Source organism: Cnephaeus nilssonii (genome assembly GCF_951640355.1).
Source record: "Cnephaeus nilssonii genome assembly, chromosome: 13".
NCBI classification, from domain to species: domain Eukaryota; kingdom Metazoa; phylum Chordata; class Mammalia; order Chiroptera; family Vespertilionidae; genus Cnephaeus; species Cnephaeus nilssonii.
Genome location: NC_137084.1, coordinates 24,167,024 through 24,182,457, shown reverse-complemented (window position 1 = coordinate 24,182,457; position 15,434 = coordinate 24,167,024). Strand labels below are relative to the sequence as shown.

General features: G+C 34.7%; 1 protein-coding gene across 3 annotated transcripts in view; it reads right to left on the bottom strand.

Moving 5' to 3' along the window:
• Positions 1-1,243: 1,243 nt before the first annotated feature.
• The window catches only part of KIF18A (kinesin family member 18A), a gene marked incomplete at its 3' end in the record, with an annotated part of 76,453 nt that continues 62,262 nt past the window's right edge, over positions 1,244-15,434 (bottom strand). The window contains exons 14-17 of one of the 3 annotated variants that reach the window (XM_079788884.1): positions 10,047-10,488; positions 9,308-9,415; positions 3,403-3,509; positions 1,244-1,939 (exon numbers count right to left, since the gene is read on the bottom strand). In XM_079788884.1, the coding sequence (XP_079645010.1) occupies positions 1,857-1,939; positions 3,403-3,509; positions 9,308-9,415; positions 10,047-10,488 (740 nt within the window). Of the gene's footprint in view, positions 1,940-3,402; positions 3,510-9,307; positions 9,416-10,046; positions 10,489-12,708; positions 14,132-15,434 lie in introns of those variants that run through there. The other 2 variants (XM_079788883.1, XM_079788885.1) reach the window with 2 other exon arrangements.

The window sequence follows — 15,434 nt, the reverse complement described above, 5'->3', positions numbered from 1 at the left end:
CCCTATAGTGGCTGTTATGCAGAACTTGCCATTTGCAAGGCTTGAGTGGTTTGTTAAATGACGTTCACTCTGAGTAGTATGGACTATCTGTCAACTACTGCCTTTTGGGGGAAGTTACAGGAGAGAAAGAACTTAGTACTCTACATATGTATTTCAAAAACAAATGTCTTGTGCTGATTGCTGAAACACAAGATTATATTTGACTTAGTATCTAAGCTGTGTCTTCAGACTTTGAATATGGAGTCTTAACACAAAGATTCAAATATAACCAGTGATTTTGTAACATATCTTGAGTAGTTGACAACAACTTACGAGCAAGTTGTAAATATCCAACAAATAATGTGCTATTGTGATTGTAAAAGACACAAAACAGTCCTTGAAAAAGCAATCTGTAGGATTGTAAATACTTTCAGTGATACTAAAGACTTTTATTAATACTTTACTAATAAGAATGTAAACTGCTTTTTGATATAAACAATATGAACTAAATATAATTTACTCATAGTTATAAAATGCATTGACTAAATTTTCCCCCAAATAAATTAGCAAATCACAGGTGACCATGGAATGGAATTCATTTTCTATAGTGGATACTTTTTGTAGTTATGCACATGCAGAGTATTAGCCCACTGTAGATGGAGGCAGTGTATAGTATAGGAATAGCAGCAACTCTTTACAGCAACCTTAGTGCAAAATCCCAACTCTGCCACTGTCTAGTTGTGAGATCTTTGGCATATTACTTAACATTGCCAAGAGTCTTTTTCTTCATTGCTAAGTAAAAAAATAAACTATAATATGAAATACACATGGCTAGATCAGAATTAATTTTTTTTTTTTTTAGAAAGGCAACATAGTTCATGTATTGTTCTTACATATCACCACCAGTGGGGTTTAGGACAACACCTGGTAATGAGACATTAACATTTCTGTAGTAAAACCTTTGAAAGTTTGAATGTTGCTTTGATGGGACAGTCCTAGGCCATATAAAGTTAAAAACACATTTAACCAAATATTTGTTGTATTCAGGAGATAAACAGGCCAAGCAATGCAGGGGAACAGGGAGATATAATTAAGCTGTAGCTCCATGTACTTCCTATGGTACTAAAAGGAATAATTAAAACATCTTTTCATTATCATTAAAGAAACTATGGATTCTTTTCATTCCTTGATTCTAGTGCCATATATCTTGATTTAATTTGAAATACAAATCTACAAAGTTCACATTTTATATGCTATAGTTCAAAGTGTGTAAGGGGTAGTAACGAGACACAAAAGCGAACATTATAAAACCTATGACTTTAATATACTAAGTAGTATGGAACAATATTAGTATTTTATTCATGAAGACTATTTAAATAATATTTACAACAGCTTTATGGGAACATATATGTACATTTGAACATCAAAACATTTTTGCGAAGAAAAGTCACATATATGATTAAAATAATGTAAGACAAAATACATCCTGGGCCATAATTTTATCACCACTAAATTCTCCTGATTTTCAAAAAGCAGTAATGATATTTAATTCACTATTGTTTTCTTAAAATTACTTAATCAACCTGCTGCAGAATAGCAAAAATGAGCTACCACCATGATGACGTAGGATTTTAAAAGGTAGCCAATATTTTAGAAACTTAAAACATAACCTTTTCTGTTAAGATTTTTTAGTTGCTTAGAATACAAAAGAACAAAAGTGAAGGAATTTCATTTTCCGCTTGCTGAAGCTATTTTGGTAAAGCTAGTTTTAAGCTGGTCTTCTTCAAAAACTTTAAGTACGTTTCTGCAAGGGTGCTGGAAACAAACCCTCTTAAAAGGAGAGGTGTCCATTTAATGTCTGTTGATTTTGAAGTGATTTATCTTAGATTTCCTTTTGAAATGCTTCTTCCAAACTTTCTGACCATGTTTGCCTTTGCTTTATGGATGTTTCTTTTATATTCTAGAGAAGAAATAAGAAAATTTATAAATATGGTAAAAGCATCATTCAAAAAGAATAGTCACCATTCATTCTACTTTTAGAAATCTATTTCTCCATATTGCAAACTGAAGTTGTAGTGAATTATCCTAATGACAAATCATTCTTTAACCTGGCTTTTGCTCTTCTTTTTTCTTTGGAAAGCACTATAGTTTAGTATCATCTCCTACTTTTTTCTCCATAGCATATATTTTTTAATTCATCTCTTTTTACGCATGAGATACTTGATAATCTAATAGATTATTTTATATTATTAGAAAATAAGCATATTAGAAAACCCAATTTATCTTTGACGATTATCACAAACATCATTTTGTTGCAGAATTATGACTTCCTGGAGAATTTTTTCAGGAGATCCATGGGGCAGCACATATCTACACCAACTGCCATGTACACACTGCTAAGCATTATTAAATATGGTATGATAAACCAAATAAACATAGTAAATTTTACTTTATTGAGTTTTAAATTTGCATAAAAGATATTTCCATTGAACTTAAGGTAAACAACCGCCACTGGCTACCACAAGAAGTAAGGATGTATCAATGCAGTTTGGCAAAGCTATTGAGAAATGTAATATTACTGTGATGAAAGAGCAATAGTTTTCATGTTTTCTTAGAAACACTTGTTATCTCATGAAACCCCTTTAAATTCCAAGTGCTAGGATTTTAAGTTACTTTAGAGAAGAACCAAACTGGTTCTTAATGATGTTTGTATCCATCACAGAACCTAGCACATAGTGGGTGTAAACACATACTTCCTGAAGAAGTCTAGGAACTGGAGTGCTAGGGAAACAGAAGCCTGGACACCAAGGGGGAGAAACTGAGTGGCACTATCTCTTCTGGTTTTACTGAGGATGTGGTTTTGTTGACATGGACTCCTGTCACCCCCAAATGTAATTGAGAGGATGTATTCATCCCATCAGCATCTTTTCAACCTGCTAACGGGAGTTACAACATGATTATAACTAGGTACTGGAGCCTTGGCTGTAATTGCACAAGTGAGTCTGAGGCCAGATGATCAAGAATAAGAGGGTAATGGAAAAATTTCAAGTAGATATAGTTCATCTATAAAATATATTTAATCACAACCTATTAAACAACACCTTTCGCTAATATTTTCAATTAATTAGTTCAATTATTTACTAATTCTTCCACCATGTGAAGCAGTATAGAAAACTAGAGATGCAAAATATAGTTTTAGAGATACGATTCTGAGTTCTGGCTCTATCGTGAAGTATCTGTGCAGTACTAGCTTAGTGTTTTCATTTTGTGTCTTAAGTTTTCTCATTTACAACATGATAGTCATACTTACCATGTAATAAAGGTGATGAGTAGATAAAAGGATAGTCTTATGAAAATACCACAGTACTATACATGTATTAGGTAAGTATATTATTAAATATCAAAGTAAGAGCTCAAACATACCAACTGCCAGTCCGTTTTCTTGTAAGTGCTTATCGCTTGAATTATCTTGTCGAACACGTTTGGCAAATCCAGAATTTTCCTCAGCAGTTAAAGTATTTGCTGCAGAACTTGAGAGAAAATTTTTTTATTTTAGTAAAGCATGTTTTATGTCTCTAAGTTTTAATACATATTCTACATGCAATAAAGACTAAAGATAAAGTAAAATACTAGAGTATTAAGTTGTAAAATCCCATAGAAGTAATTGGAGGTGCTAAATACATTTTTGGCCCATAGAGAAATATAGCTGTGTGATTTTAATAATTTTTATTCGAATCAGAGATTTTGAGTATAGGTGTATGCAACAATTCTGTTAGCAGAACACTTCCAGGGGTTCTGCTGGAATACCAGCAAGCTCTGTTATCCAAACTGTAGTGACAAGGAGCACACTGGGAGTGAAAAACTAGGCTCATATTACAAATCTGGAGCAAGAACCATAATCTGGGGAATATAAAGAAGATTGTCTGGAAACCTTGTTTTAAAATCAAAACACGGTAATAGACTGAGTCTCTCTGATTATAGCAATTATAGAAACTGAAATGAGTGGACTTAACTTTCATTTGTTTAATCTTCAAAAATTTATATCAATCTCACATTATTAATGGGTTAAATTTCTAACTCGATTTGAATGGACGTACTAAACACCTATCATGGCCTCATGTTACAGGATATAAAAATAAGTAAGGCACAGACAACTCCTGTCTTGAAAACGAATGTAATGGATTTATGGTGGGGAAAGGGGAAAATAAGACAAATACATAAAATAATACAAGGTAGAGTAAAATACAGTGCCACAGGTTTTCAAACTACAAGGAGTTGTAGGTTCCTGAGTTTAGAAGAAGACAGAAACACAAAAGAGTCTGTGGATGAGATGAGTTTGATCTGGGCCCGGAAAAAGAGCAATCCAAATCTTTGAAGCCCCTAAGAGGATCAAGATTTAACAAGGTAAGATTGGGGGTTCAGAATAAACCGATCCCTGCTGGACCCCCAATCTTACCTTGTTAAAGCTTGATCCTCTCCACACTGATTAAAGCTTGATCTCCTCCACACTGATTCAAATAAGCTAATTTTAGGGAATTTCTGCCTAGTAGTTATATAGCATTTTACAAGTTGATATTAACTTGATAGTCAGTCAGATTAACAACTGGAGGCTTCCCTTTTATGGCAACAATGTGATCTTCTGGCAATCCTAATCATGTGGTAAACTGATGTGGCTGTATGTTTATGGAATAGGCAGAAGATGGGCTCGTTATATGCTCATTTAAAGTAGTCAGAAATGATAATTTAATGACAGCAAAAAAAAAAAAAAATAGGCATGAGCACACTGAACGCTTGGGGAATTAATTCAACCTATGTACCTCATTCAGTCTGGAAGAGAGATGATTATAGTGTTCCTAATAGTAACTGGGCCTACTCTGTTCAAGAATGCAAATGATACCTCCCTGAACGGTTACAAACAGGTACTAGTGTTATGCAAGTAAGCCAATCAGTTGTAGAAATATTGTATACCTAAATGGTGTTAAATAAACTAAGTCAATATAATTCCGTAAAAATATACTAAACACCCTTTTCTGATAATATGCATATCATTTGTCTAAGGCAAAAATTCTTTTTTGGTCATTTGGTGATTTTATTTCTTTAAGTATAAAGGTCAGCGTCATTGGTTAATTTTGACAAGTGTTGTTTTTTCCTTACAATTTACTTATCTTAAAATTGTCTTATTTTGTGGATTCTTTGGCCTGTTTTAGGACCTTTGTATTTTACTTAGATTTTTACTTGAAAAATTAAGCTTTTGAATAAAATTATCTGAATAAAACTCATATTTACATAGAATGAAATTAAAGCCTAATAAGATAAGTTGTATATTTACGTATAAGTAAAATACACGAAAACATTTAATGGATTTAGATAAAATAGTCCACTGATTAAATGTTTAACATTTATGTTAAAAATTGTCACATCATTAAATTAAAAAAGAAAACACACCTAAAATTAGTATATGATTCCAAATTCAAATTATGGTAGAGACTACATTGAGAAGAAAGCTAAAGATCTTCCTAGTTGTGTGCCTGATATATTTCCACACTATTAATAAAAATTAGGGCACTGGCCACTGTGGCTCATTTAGTTGGAGCATCATCCTGTGCACCGAAAGGTGGCATGTTTGATTCCCAGTCAGGGCACATATATACCCAGATTGTGGGTTTGAATCCCCCCCTACTCCCTTTACAGGGCACATGTAGGAGGCAACTGATCAATGTTTCTCTCTCACATAGATGTATCTCTCTCTCTCTCTCTCTCTCTCTCTCTCTCTCTCTCTCTCTCTCTCTCTCCCTCCCCCGCTTCCCTCTCTTTAAAAAAATCAAATGTCCTTGGGTGAGGATAAACAAGTTAGGATTTAACTGTTTGTTCTCTTACATAAGGAGGAATGCTACTGCTTAACAGACATAAAGCATCTCATATTCTTTCAGCTGAGATAATTTCTAGTTGAAATTATTAGACATCTTTCAAAATAAACCAAAAATGTATGGGAAGGAGTGAGACCATTTCGGGATGTTGAGAAAGATTGCAAAACAAACAAACAAAACAACCAATCAAAGAAACATAAAGCAAACAAAACCCAAAAACTCTAATTTAATTTATAAGTAAAATTTTACATATGTATATATTGTATTTATGTCTTTGGTAGACTGATTTAGTTAAAATAGTCTGCTACCGTGATATTAAATAAATTAAAATGATTAAAAATTTAATATTCTCATTTAACTAGTAACTAAAAAATCCAGGCTGGTAGGTTTTTTGAATATTCAGTGCTTTTGGACTATAATTTTTTTTTTTCAGAGAGAAAAACTGATACTCAAAAAATAAAATAACTAAATACATGGATCCTTTTCTTTTTCACCTTCAAAAATTATATTAGAATATAAACACACCTAAACATGTACATAAAGCTGCTAAGTGGAAAATACCAGAGTTTATTACTTTCAAGCTCATGTAGATTTAATTGGAGAAAAAGAAGAAAAAAAGGTAATTATGTACATTTCTACCATTAATCTCTTTTAACCATAGTTAATGCCAGGATCTAATTACAGATACCAGAGGGAATGTAACAGAGCAATTAATAGGCTATGAGAAATCTTACTTTCTTTATGTGTTCTTTTTTAAAAAAAAAAATATATTTTATTGATTTTTTAGAGAGGAAGGGAGAGAGATAGAGAGTTAGAAACATCGAACAGCTGCCTCCTGCACACCTCCCACTGGGGATGTGCCCACAACCAAGGTACGTGCCCTTGACCGGAATCAAACATGGGACCTTTCAGTCCTCAGGCTGACGCTCTATCCACTGAACCAAACCGGTTTTGGCTCTTTATGTGTTCTTTAATATTATTTCACAATATTAGTTGCTCATGTGGAAGCCTGGTAACATCTAAAAGCACTCCAAATACACATTACATACCTGGACTTTTGATTTTGATAATGACTATGTTTACAGTTTAAAAATATTCGTAGCTATAAACTTTTGCCACATCTAAATTAACACAACAGAGGATGCTACCAGCGAAGAACAAGAAGTCACCAACATTAATTAATTGAAATAACACAATCAACACAATGAAAATTAGTGGTTAGATGGATGAAAACACAAATTAGTCACAGATGAAGGTGAATGATTCCCATACACGAGCCAGACAAATTACACAATTCAAATTTGTGCCATAGCAAAATACAAAATTTAAAATGTCACAGATAGGCAGACATTCAGAAAAAAACAATCCATGAGTTTTTAGTGCACATATTCCAAAGGCCTGTTGTACTTTGGTTGGAGGGAAAAGGGTACATCCTAAATGAACCTATGAGATGATACCCTATGGGGGACAAATAAACAGGCTTTTTGTAAATCTGTTTACATTAGCCCAGATGAGACTAGGTCCATGGTGGAAAATGAGAAACTTAAAAAGAGGTTTAAGTTTAAGATCTTACACTCTTTTCCCCACAACCACATGTCAAAATAAAAGGGAGAGTAAGCCAGACCCATTTTAAAATATAACTATCTCATCACTGCATTTAATGTTGCAGGATGTAAAGACTATATAAAATGGACTTTATGTCATATAACTCAGTGTATTTACAATTTTTTCCTTGCCTTTGATTTTTAGCTATTTTACTGTTATGTACAAAGGTATATTTTTCTTTATACGAGTGCTGCTTGTGGTTTGCAATGGTTCTTGAATCTGTGAATTATCTTTTGTCAGTTATGGAAAATTATTAGTCAACATACTCTCAAATACTAGTTTCCACCATTCTTTTTCTTATTTCTTTCTGGAACTTAAAAAATACACACAGGTGTCCCTTATTTCATTTTCCTTGTATCCTAAATTTTTCCTTGTGCTCCATATTTCTTTCAGTTTTCTCTATATTTTCTATCTTTTTATCCTTTTGTACATAGGTTAGGCTTTTTTTTTTTTTCTATCAATCTATCTTCTGGTTCAATCAACTCTCTTCTGCTGTGCCTAATCTGTTAAAAATAGTTTATTGAGTTCTTAATTTCAATAATTCTATTTATTCAGTTCTAGAGTACACATTTGATTAATTTTTAATAGAATATAGTTCTTTGGAAAATTATCATCTATTTTGTTCAACATTTTGTTAATCACAGTTCAAATTTTAAAGTTCCCTATCTGATAATCTCAATATCTGCATCACTACAGATCACTGCCTCTCTAATTTTACTTCTCTTGATTTTCAGTCATTTGGTCCTGGTGTCTCCTGGCATACTTCGGAATTTTTGCTTCAGTACTAAACATAGTGTATGAAAAACCATAATTTTCTTCTGGCAAGCAGGCAGAATAGATCACCTTAATCCGAAAAGGGACTGAGCTGGTGTAAGGTCTGTTTTAGGCTTTTAAGAATGGGTCTATTTCCAGTTTGCCCTACTCTTGGACTACAGACCTTCAGGGATCTCAAATAAAATCCTGGTGTCTAACAGCTCTTTCTCCATGATGACTCTGGAACAAGAATTCTTGTGTCCTAGTCTCATAAGAATGTCCAAACTTGGCTTAATATGTTAGTCTCTTAGCAGCTACCTTCAGCTTGATTTCTTGAACTCTTACTTCACAGAGTTTAAAACTTGGCAAATAAATATCTGGAGGGCAAAAGCTACACACAAGGATTCTGTGTCCCTAGGGCAGTGAGATGGCTGATAACCTGCAGGCTCCCATTTTATGCTTGGCCTCCACATAATGCCACAAATTGTTAAGTGCTAAAAGGAAAAGAGGCAGAGAAGGTCAGGCTCTCTACAGCTTATTTTCCTTTTCTCTGGGATCTGAAACACTCAAATCCTGGCTGCCTTGGTTATTCTTCAGTGCCAGTCAAGCAGCTACTAGTTGTATTTTATCAACTTTCATAAACGTTTTTTGATGGGTAGCTTGGATCAATACAAGCTACAGTGTCATAGCTAGAAGTCTCTTTACTCATTATATTTCAGCCATATATTAAAACCCATTAAAATAATGTAATTTTAGAACATAATAAATTCGGTAATGTCTAAAAGGAAACATACCAAATGAATAAAAATTGTACCAGAAGTTAAAATTAAATGACATTTTTGAAGGCCAGGGACTTTAAATTTATTTTTAATAATCTGAAACATGGAATACTTTATGCAAATGTCAAGTGAAATACTTGGCTTTATCAAGATCTCCCTTTGATAATATAAATCCAGTGTTGCATTCAGAGAAATTTATTATATGTACGCTTAAATATGGATTAACAGTTTAATTATAAGAAATAAAGAAGAACTGCAGGAAACAAAGGATAAAGGTGATCTTATGTAAATATGAAGTCTGAGCCAGCTCATGTTTAATCGTACCTTGTTAATTTCCGTTTCCTTTTGGCAGCAGCGGTCATGGCCATGTAGGATGGTACTATGCTTTGTACAGGCAGAGGATGTTTCGCTGAGAATGAGGCAGGGGCAAGCCTGTATATCAACAAAAAATAAAAAGCAATTTGATCTGTACTACGGAGTGGGGCCATCCACTTATGTAACTGGAATACCATTTCATATTACTATATAGAGGAAAACATTATATTATAAAATTTCCCTTGCTTACTCTGGGATTTTCTTTTCTCACTTTTACATCATAGACAGATTTCTGCATTTTGAACAGCAGAAAAAGGTGAAGGTGTCATTCTCCCCATATTTAGATTAGTTGTGATAATACAGATGAAATGAGAAGGGTATGTGTGCTTGGATGACATGTAGTCAACCATACCTTAGACGTAAGACTATTTCAGAACATGCTGAGGTTTGCTAAACATCAATAGAAATTGTGAAATTTCCTGTATTGAAGATATTAGTGAATAATAATCAGCATGGTAATCTTTCAATGATGGCTTGTAGCCTGATTTCAGCATGAAGAACAAACTACATATATATGTTAAGGTCTCTTCAAGCCTAAAGAGGGTCCCTCAATTTAAGATATCAAATTAAAGACTTTAAAATTGATATATGAAATACACTTCAAATATAGCTAAAGGAGGAAAAAAAGCTAATAGTTTCAAGGTTACCAAAAAAAGGACAAAAGTCAACAAGTACTCTTTTTCTATACCTTTGTACAATGTTATTGTTTGATACCGACTGTTGCTCAGGTAATTTGCTGTTCAATCTCCTGGTGTCTTCACATATAGTAAACATAGAGTCCAAATCCTCCTGTTTACATTCTTTTCTCCTGCTGACAGGGAGATCTACTTCACATGATATTTTCAGAGAATTCTCACTGTATATATTTGAGCCGATGGCCTGAAAACTCGTAGTACAAGACGATGGTTTTAATAAGGTCACTGTAGATGGATTTTGCAAAGGTTTTCTGCAGCCTTCTGGGGTATACACAATAGGCTGAAGTTCTTGGCTGAAAGAATCATTGAGCTGTATACTTTCAGACAGTGCAGACTTTTGGGTAGGTTCTGTTTTCAAGGGAGAAGACATTAGTTTTCTTCGAGTTCTTTTTTGTGAAGGACTGTTAAGCAGATTAGATTCACTTGAAGATGTGCCTGTTCAACAAAATTAAAAAGAATCTCAATAATGTTGCCCAAATAGTTTTTTAAATTAATTAGGGTGACACTGTTAATAAGATTATATAGGTTTCAAGTGTACGTTTCAATGATACATCATCTGTATATTGCATTGTGTAAAGTTTTCCAATAATCCCATTAGTTAAAAAAAATATGACCAAGCCCTGGCTGGGTGGCTCAGATGGTTGGAGTGTTGTCCCATATTCCAAAAGGTTACAGGTTCGATTCCCAGTCAGGTCATGTACAGAAGGCAACTGATAGATGCCTGCCTCTGCCTCTCTCTCTCTCTCTCTCTCTCATATAAGGACATATCCTTGTGAGGATTAAAACAAAACAAAACACTGATGATAAAGCACATTTTTTGCCAAATCATAAAAATTTGAAAGATAATAAGTTAGAAAGGAAATAAAAATCATTTATTGCTAATAACTTTATAGAGATTCTATTACAGAAAATAAATAACATATGGCTAATATAAATATTACTTCATAGATATAGCTATCTTGAAATATTGAATAATCATGAAAACAAATTTCTAAGTAATTTCAATAAAATTCACAAGCAATTTCCAGCTTTCATGTTTGATTTCAGCTTAAGACAACAATAAAGTATGCAACATTTTTAGGCATTGAGTATTATAACTTGTTCTATGGTAAAATATCACCAGTTTATTACTAATTGAGTGAATGTCTAGTCTAAAGCAAAGAGAATGCAATAACCAATGAAATCCAAGGTGAATGAAAGGATTGTACCTGTAACTATACCACATAGTAATTAATTAAGCATTCTGGTGGCTTATTTCCTGTATCATAATAATTCACAGGCTTGCAAAAATTAGATTAATACTAAAGATAAATAAACCTAATTTGAAGAGTTCAGAGTACTCTTATTTGACCTTTATCCCTCTGTAAAAGCAAGCCTCCCAAATGCTTGTACCAAGTTTAATAAACTTTTCTAGGCCCTAATCCTACTTCTGTAGCTTTTCAAAATGATCTCCCTACTACTTCTCCAGCATGTGTTACTTTCTGTTTCCTCCATCCAGTAAATGTATACATTTTCCCAGGGATATGTACTCGACCCTCTAGTTTTCATATTCTATACTCCCTTATTTGTAATTATTCTCTTGCCACTACATTTTCAGTCACCTGGGTCTCAAATAACAAGATATATATATATTTTTTTTACCTTTTCCTTGCATTTTCCAATCTCCACCAATCCCACCTCTCTTACACTTACACATAATTCTGACCGTGTGATTCTTCTAATTAAGCACTTATAGTAATCTTTAAATAGAAAAATAATGTATAGATTTTTAGTAGGAGAGTTCTTGTTTATTGGTTCAAAATTAAGAGAAATATTGTTTTGTTTAAACTCAGGTGTAAATTCCCACCATACTAGACATGTTTTAATATTTAAGTACATAAACACCTCAAGCACCTTTTTTTTTTTAATATACAGAGTAATGACCTGGTTACATACATAACAATAAATTGATCAGCTGCAGTGTGCCTATATATCGTATTTCTTAACTATTTTTTCTGCTCTGCCTATTTCATTCTGGTGAACTTTATGATAACACATGAAGTAACTTTGCAGTGTACTGTCCAGGGAAGAAACTATAACATGCACTTCTGCCCATGTTTTCAAATCATGCAATAAAATTCTCAACTGATATTATATTTGCTTTATTATATAACATTAACACTGAAAGCCGAATAAAATTAGTGTGATACAGTATTTCAATAAAGCAATTCAAACTTTCCAAGTTAGAAAATATACTTATAGCAATCACCATCACTACATGCATTATTCTTTTTAAGTTAGTTGACAATAGGCTCTGCTATGGCTAGGTTGACAATTACCTCTAGGAAATACAATTTAAAAACAGGAAGAAAAATATGATCCCTGTTCTACTAAGAAATTTTACTTTTCTGAGAACTAGATAAATGAGATCCAGATCTTAAAATAATTTTCCACTACCTTTAACATGACATTTGTCAAATTTTCCATTACCAGATATTTTTATACTAATGCTGCAGTATAAAGACAGTTACTTTTCTCCACTGTGCTGCTACCACCAATTTGGTGGCTATTAATAGCTGGAAGATTAACTTCTTTTCCCATGAGAGGCAGCAGGGGTATATAGAGGATAGAAAACTATAGCGAGGATAGAGAACTGAATTGGGAGTCAGGAGACTTGGATTCTATTTCTGGCTTTACCAACAACTCACTGAGTGACCTTGGGCAACTCACTTAGGCAGCGTGGGCATTAATACCCCCCTAAAGAAAAGGAGACACTGCCTTTTTATGTAAAGAGAATTTCCTAGGATTAGTTAATACCTATAAAATACTTAGGGTTCAAAGAAAGGCTCTAGGAATATAAACAAGCTTCAACTGTTAGCATTACTACTTCACAGGGAAAGTCGTCACTGACTTTCCAGTATTCCATCAATAGCTAAAACTCACAGTTAAAACTTATTTAAAATAATGTCTCACTTTGAGTTAATAGGATATCCAGTTTATCAAGGCTGATGATAAACTGTACCATAAACCAAAGGTACTGTTAAAGTAGGCACATGTGTTATTTAACTTAGAACACAATGAAACATGAAATCCCAAGGGATGAGGGTCACCCAGAGTTACTATCTGCTTTCACATATCTAGAGAGGGAGAATCTATGGAGTGGCGCTGGGCACATTTCCACGACGGTAGACCATTCTTCTCTATTGCTTGTAAAGAGTGTGAACATGGGGGTTCTGCCATGGGACACTGAAGAATTATCTACTTGTTCTCTGGGATAATGTAAGTGTGCACCCAATATCAAATTTTGTTATGATCAGACTGAGTAGCAATTGTCAGTGAGAGCAACAGTAATGCTACAATGATATATCTTTAGCTATAATTCTGCTTTCCTGGCAGGAGATAACTTGAAGGAGAAACATGGAGATGGAAAGTTAATGTGGATTCAAATACCACTGTTTTACTGGGCCTGGAAGAAAAAATGCTACAGACATACAGCATGTATAAAATACAAATCCAGATAGTTCCTTTATTTTTATCTTCTCAGATATTTAATACAGATAAAATAACAAAAAGAAACAGAAAATAGATGGTCAATCAGGATGGTAGGTTGACTATTGCTAAGAAAGATTCAGGAGATAACCAGAGCCCAAACAAGATTTAAAGATGTAAATACAAACTGAACAGTAAATCCACTGTGACTCCACTTATCCACGAAAATGAAAAGAACACAATCAACAACTGATATTTCACTTTTAATATAATTTATAAAATGTAATAAATCATTATTCTCCTCTAGCTAGTTAGGTAATGGAGCACTTTAAGTGGGTATAACAAGCTGGAGAGTGCCGGGCACTATACATTTTACTGTACATTTTAATAAACTGTGAGAACCATCTAATATGCTAGCTCGAAGTCTATAAAAGAGATTTGCTGTATTTTTCCATAGAGGATATACAGTAACTTTCCAGAAGAGCAGGCGTGGGGCAGTTGTAGTTTCACTTGATGCAGCCTGGGAAAATATTATCTAACAAGATTCTGTAATTCTTGTGTCTGTAAAGTGGAACCGATAAAGGAGGAACCTGGAGGCTGATTATAGCGCCTTTAAATGAGAAAAGAAATCATATAGTTACAACTTTCAGAACAAGGGAGTCCAGTTCAGGTAAACTATGAAAAAGACAACCAATTTTAGCCAAGACTCTATTATTCTCAAAGTGCAAAATGACTTTGTTGAGCTGCAGGGAAAGAAAGAAGGCTGGTGTGACTAAGGTGCGGTGAGTTCGAGGGAGAGGAGAAAGGAGAGGCAGCCATGCAGTGTTAGGGTCTATGGACAAGATGAGGGCTTGGATTTATGTTTTTAAAAACATTGTTCTGCTTATTGTGTGGGGAACAGACTATGAATGGGCAAGAGAGAAAACAGGGAAATCAGTAAGAAGGCTATTGCTATAGCTCGGGCAAGAACTAACGAGAGCATGGGCTAGTGATGCAGCAGTAGTAATGGAGAGAGGTGGAAAGGGTGCTTTAATAAAAAACTATATAAAGTAAATCCAGAACATATCCAGTGACATACACATACTAGAGGCCAGGTGCTTGAAATTTGTGCACGGGTCGGGGGGTCCCTCAGCCCGACCTGCACCCTCTCCAATCTGGGAGCCCTCAGGGAATGTCCTACTGATGGCTTAGGGCCACTCCCCATGGTTCTCTGCTCTCTGTGGGGCCTGCCTGTTCCACATGATGATTGGCAAGCAGGCCCTGCTGGGTGCTGCCTGCGGGCTGCACTTGCCTGCTCCTGGGTTGCCTGGTGATGGCCTAGCAGGCCCTGCTGTCTGCACAGTCAAGCTGCATGGCTGCCCTCGCCTCCCAGGGCCGGCAATGGTCCCGGGAGCCTGCGGGCGTGGCAGGCTTGGCGCCCGTCCCCGGGACCCAGGCTGCTTGGAGCCGCCCCACCCCCAGCCGCTTGGCACCGGTGTATGCAAATTAACCCACCATATTTGTTGGGTTAATTTGCATACTCACTCCTGATTGTCTGATGGGTGTCGTGGAGGTATGGTCTATTTGCATCTTTCTCTTTTATTAGTGTAGATGTGAGTAGTGGCCTAACAATCAGGAACAAAGATAAGAAGAAGGAAGTTCACACAAAGGAGTAGGGTTTATTAATTTTACACAACATAAACAACAGAAATTGACCACTTTCCATGATATCATGAACCATTCCCCACATGCATAATTACAAAAGTTCTAAAGGTCCTAAATGTCATTTCCTTAAAATTGGCATTCTTGTTACTGAAACCCGTTCCCCACCTCAACTCAACAGGCTTGAGGTCCTGTCCTTTATTGAGAAGCTCTGATTTAAGTAAATACAGGTGTATTGGAATCTGCTTTCTTCCCTCTAGTTTAGATGCTCA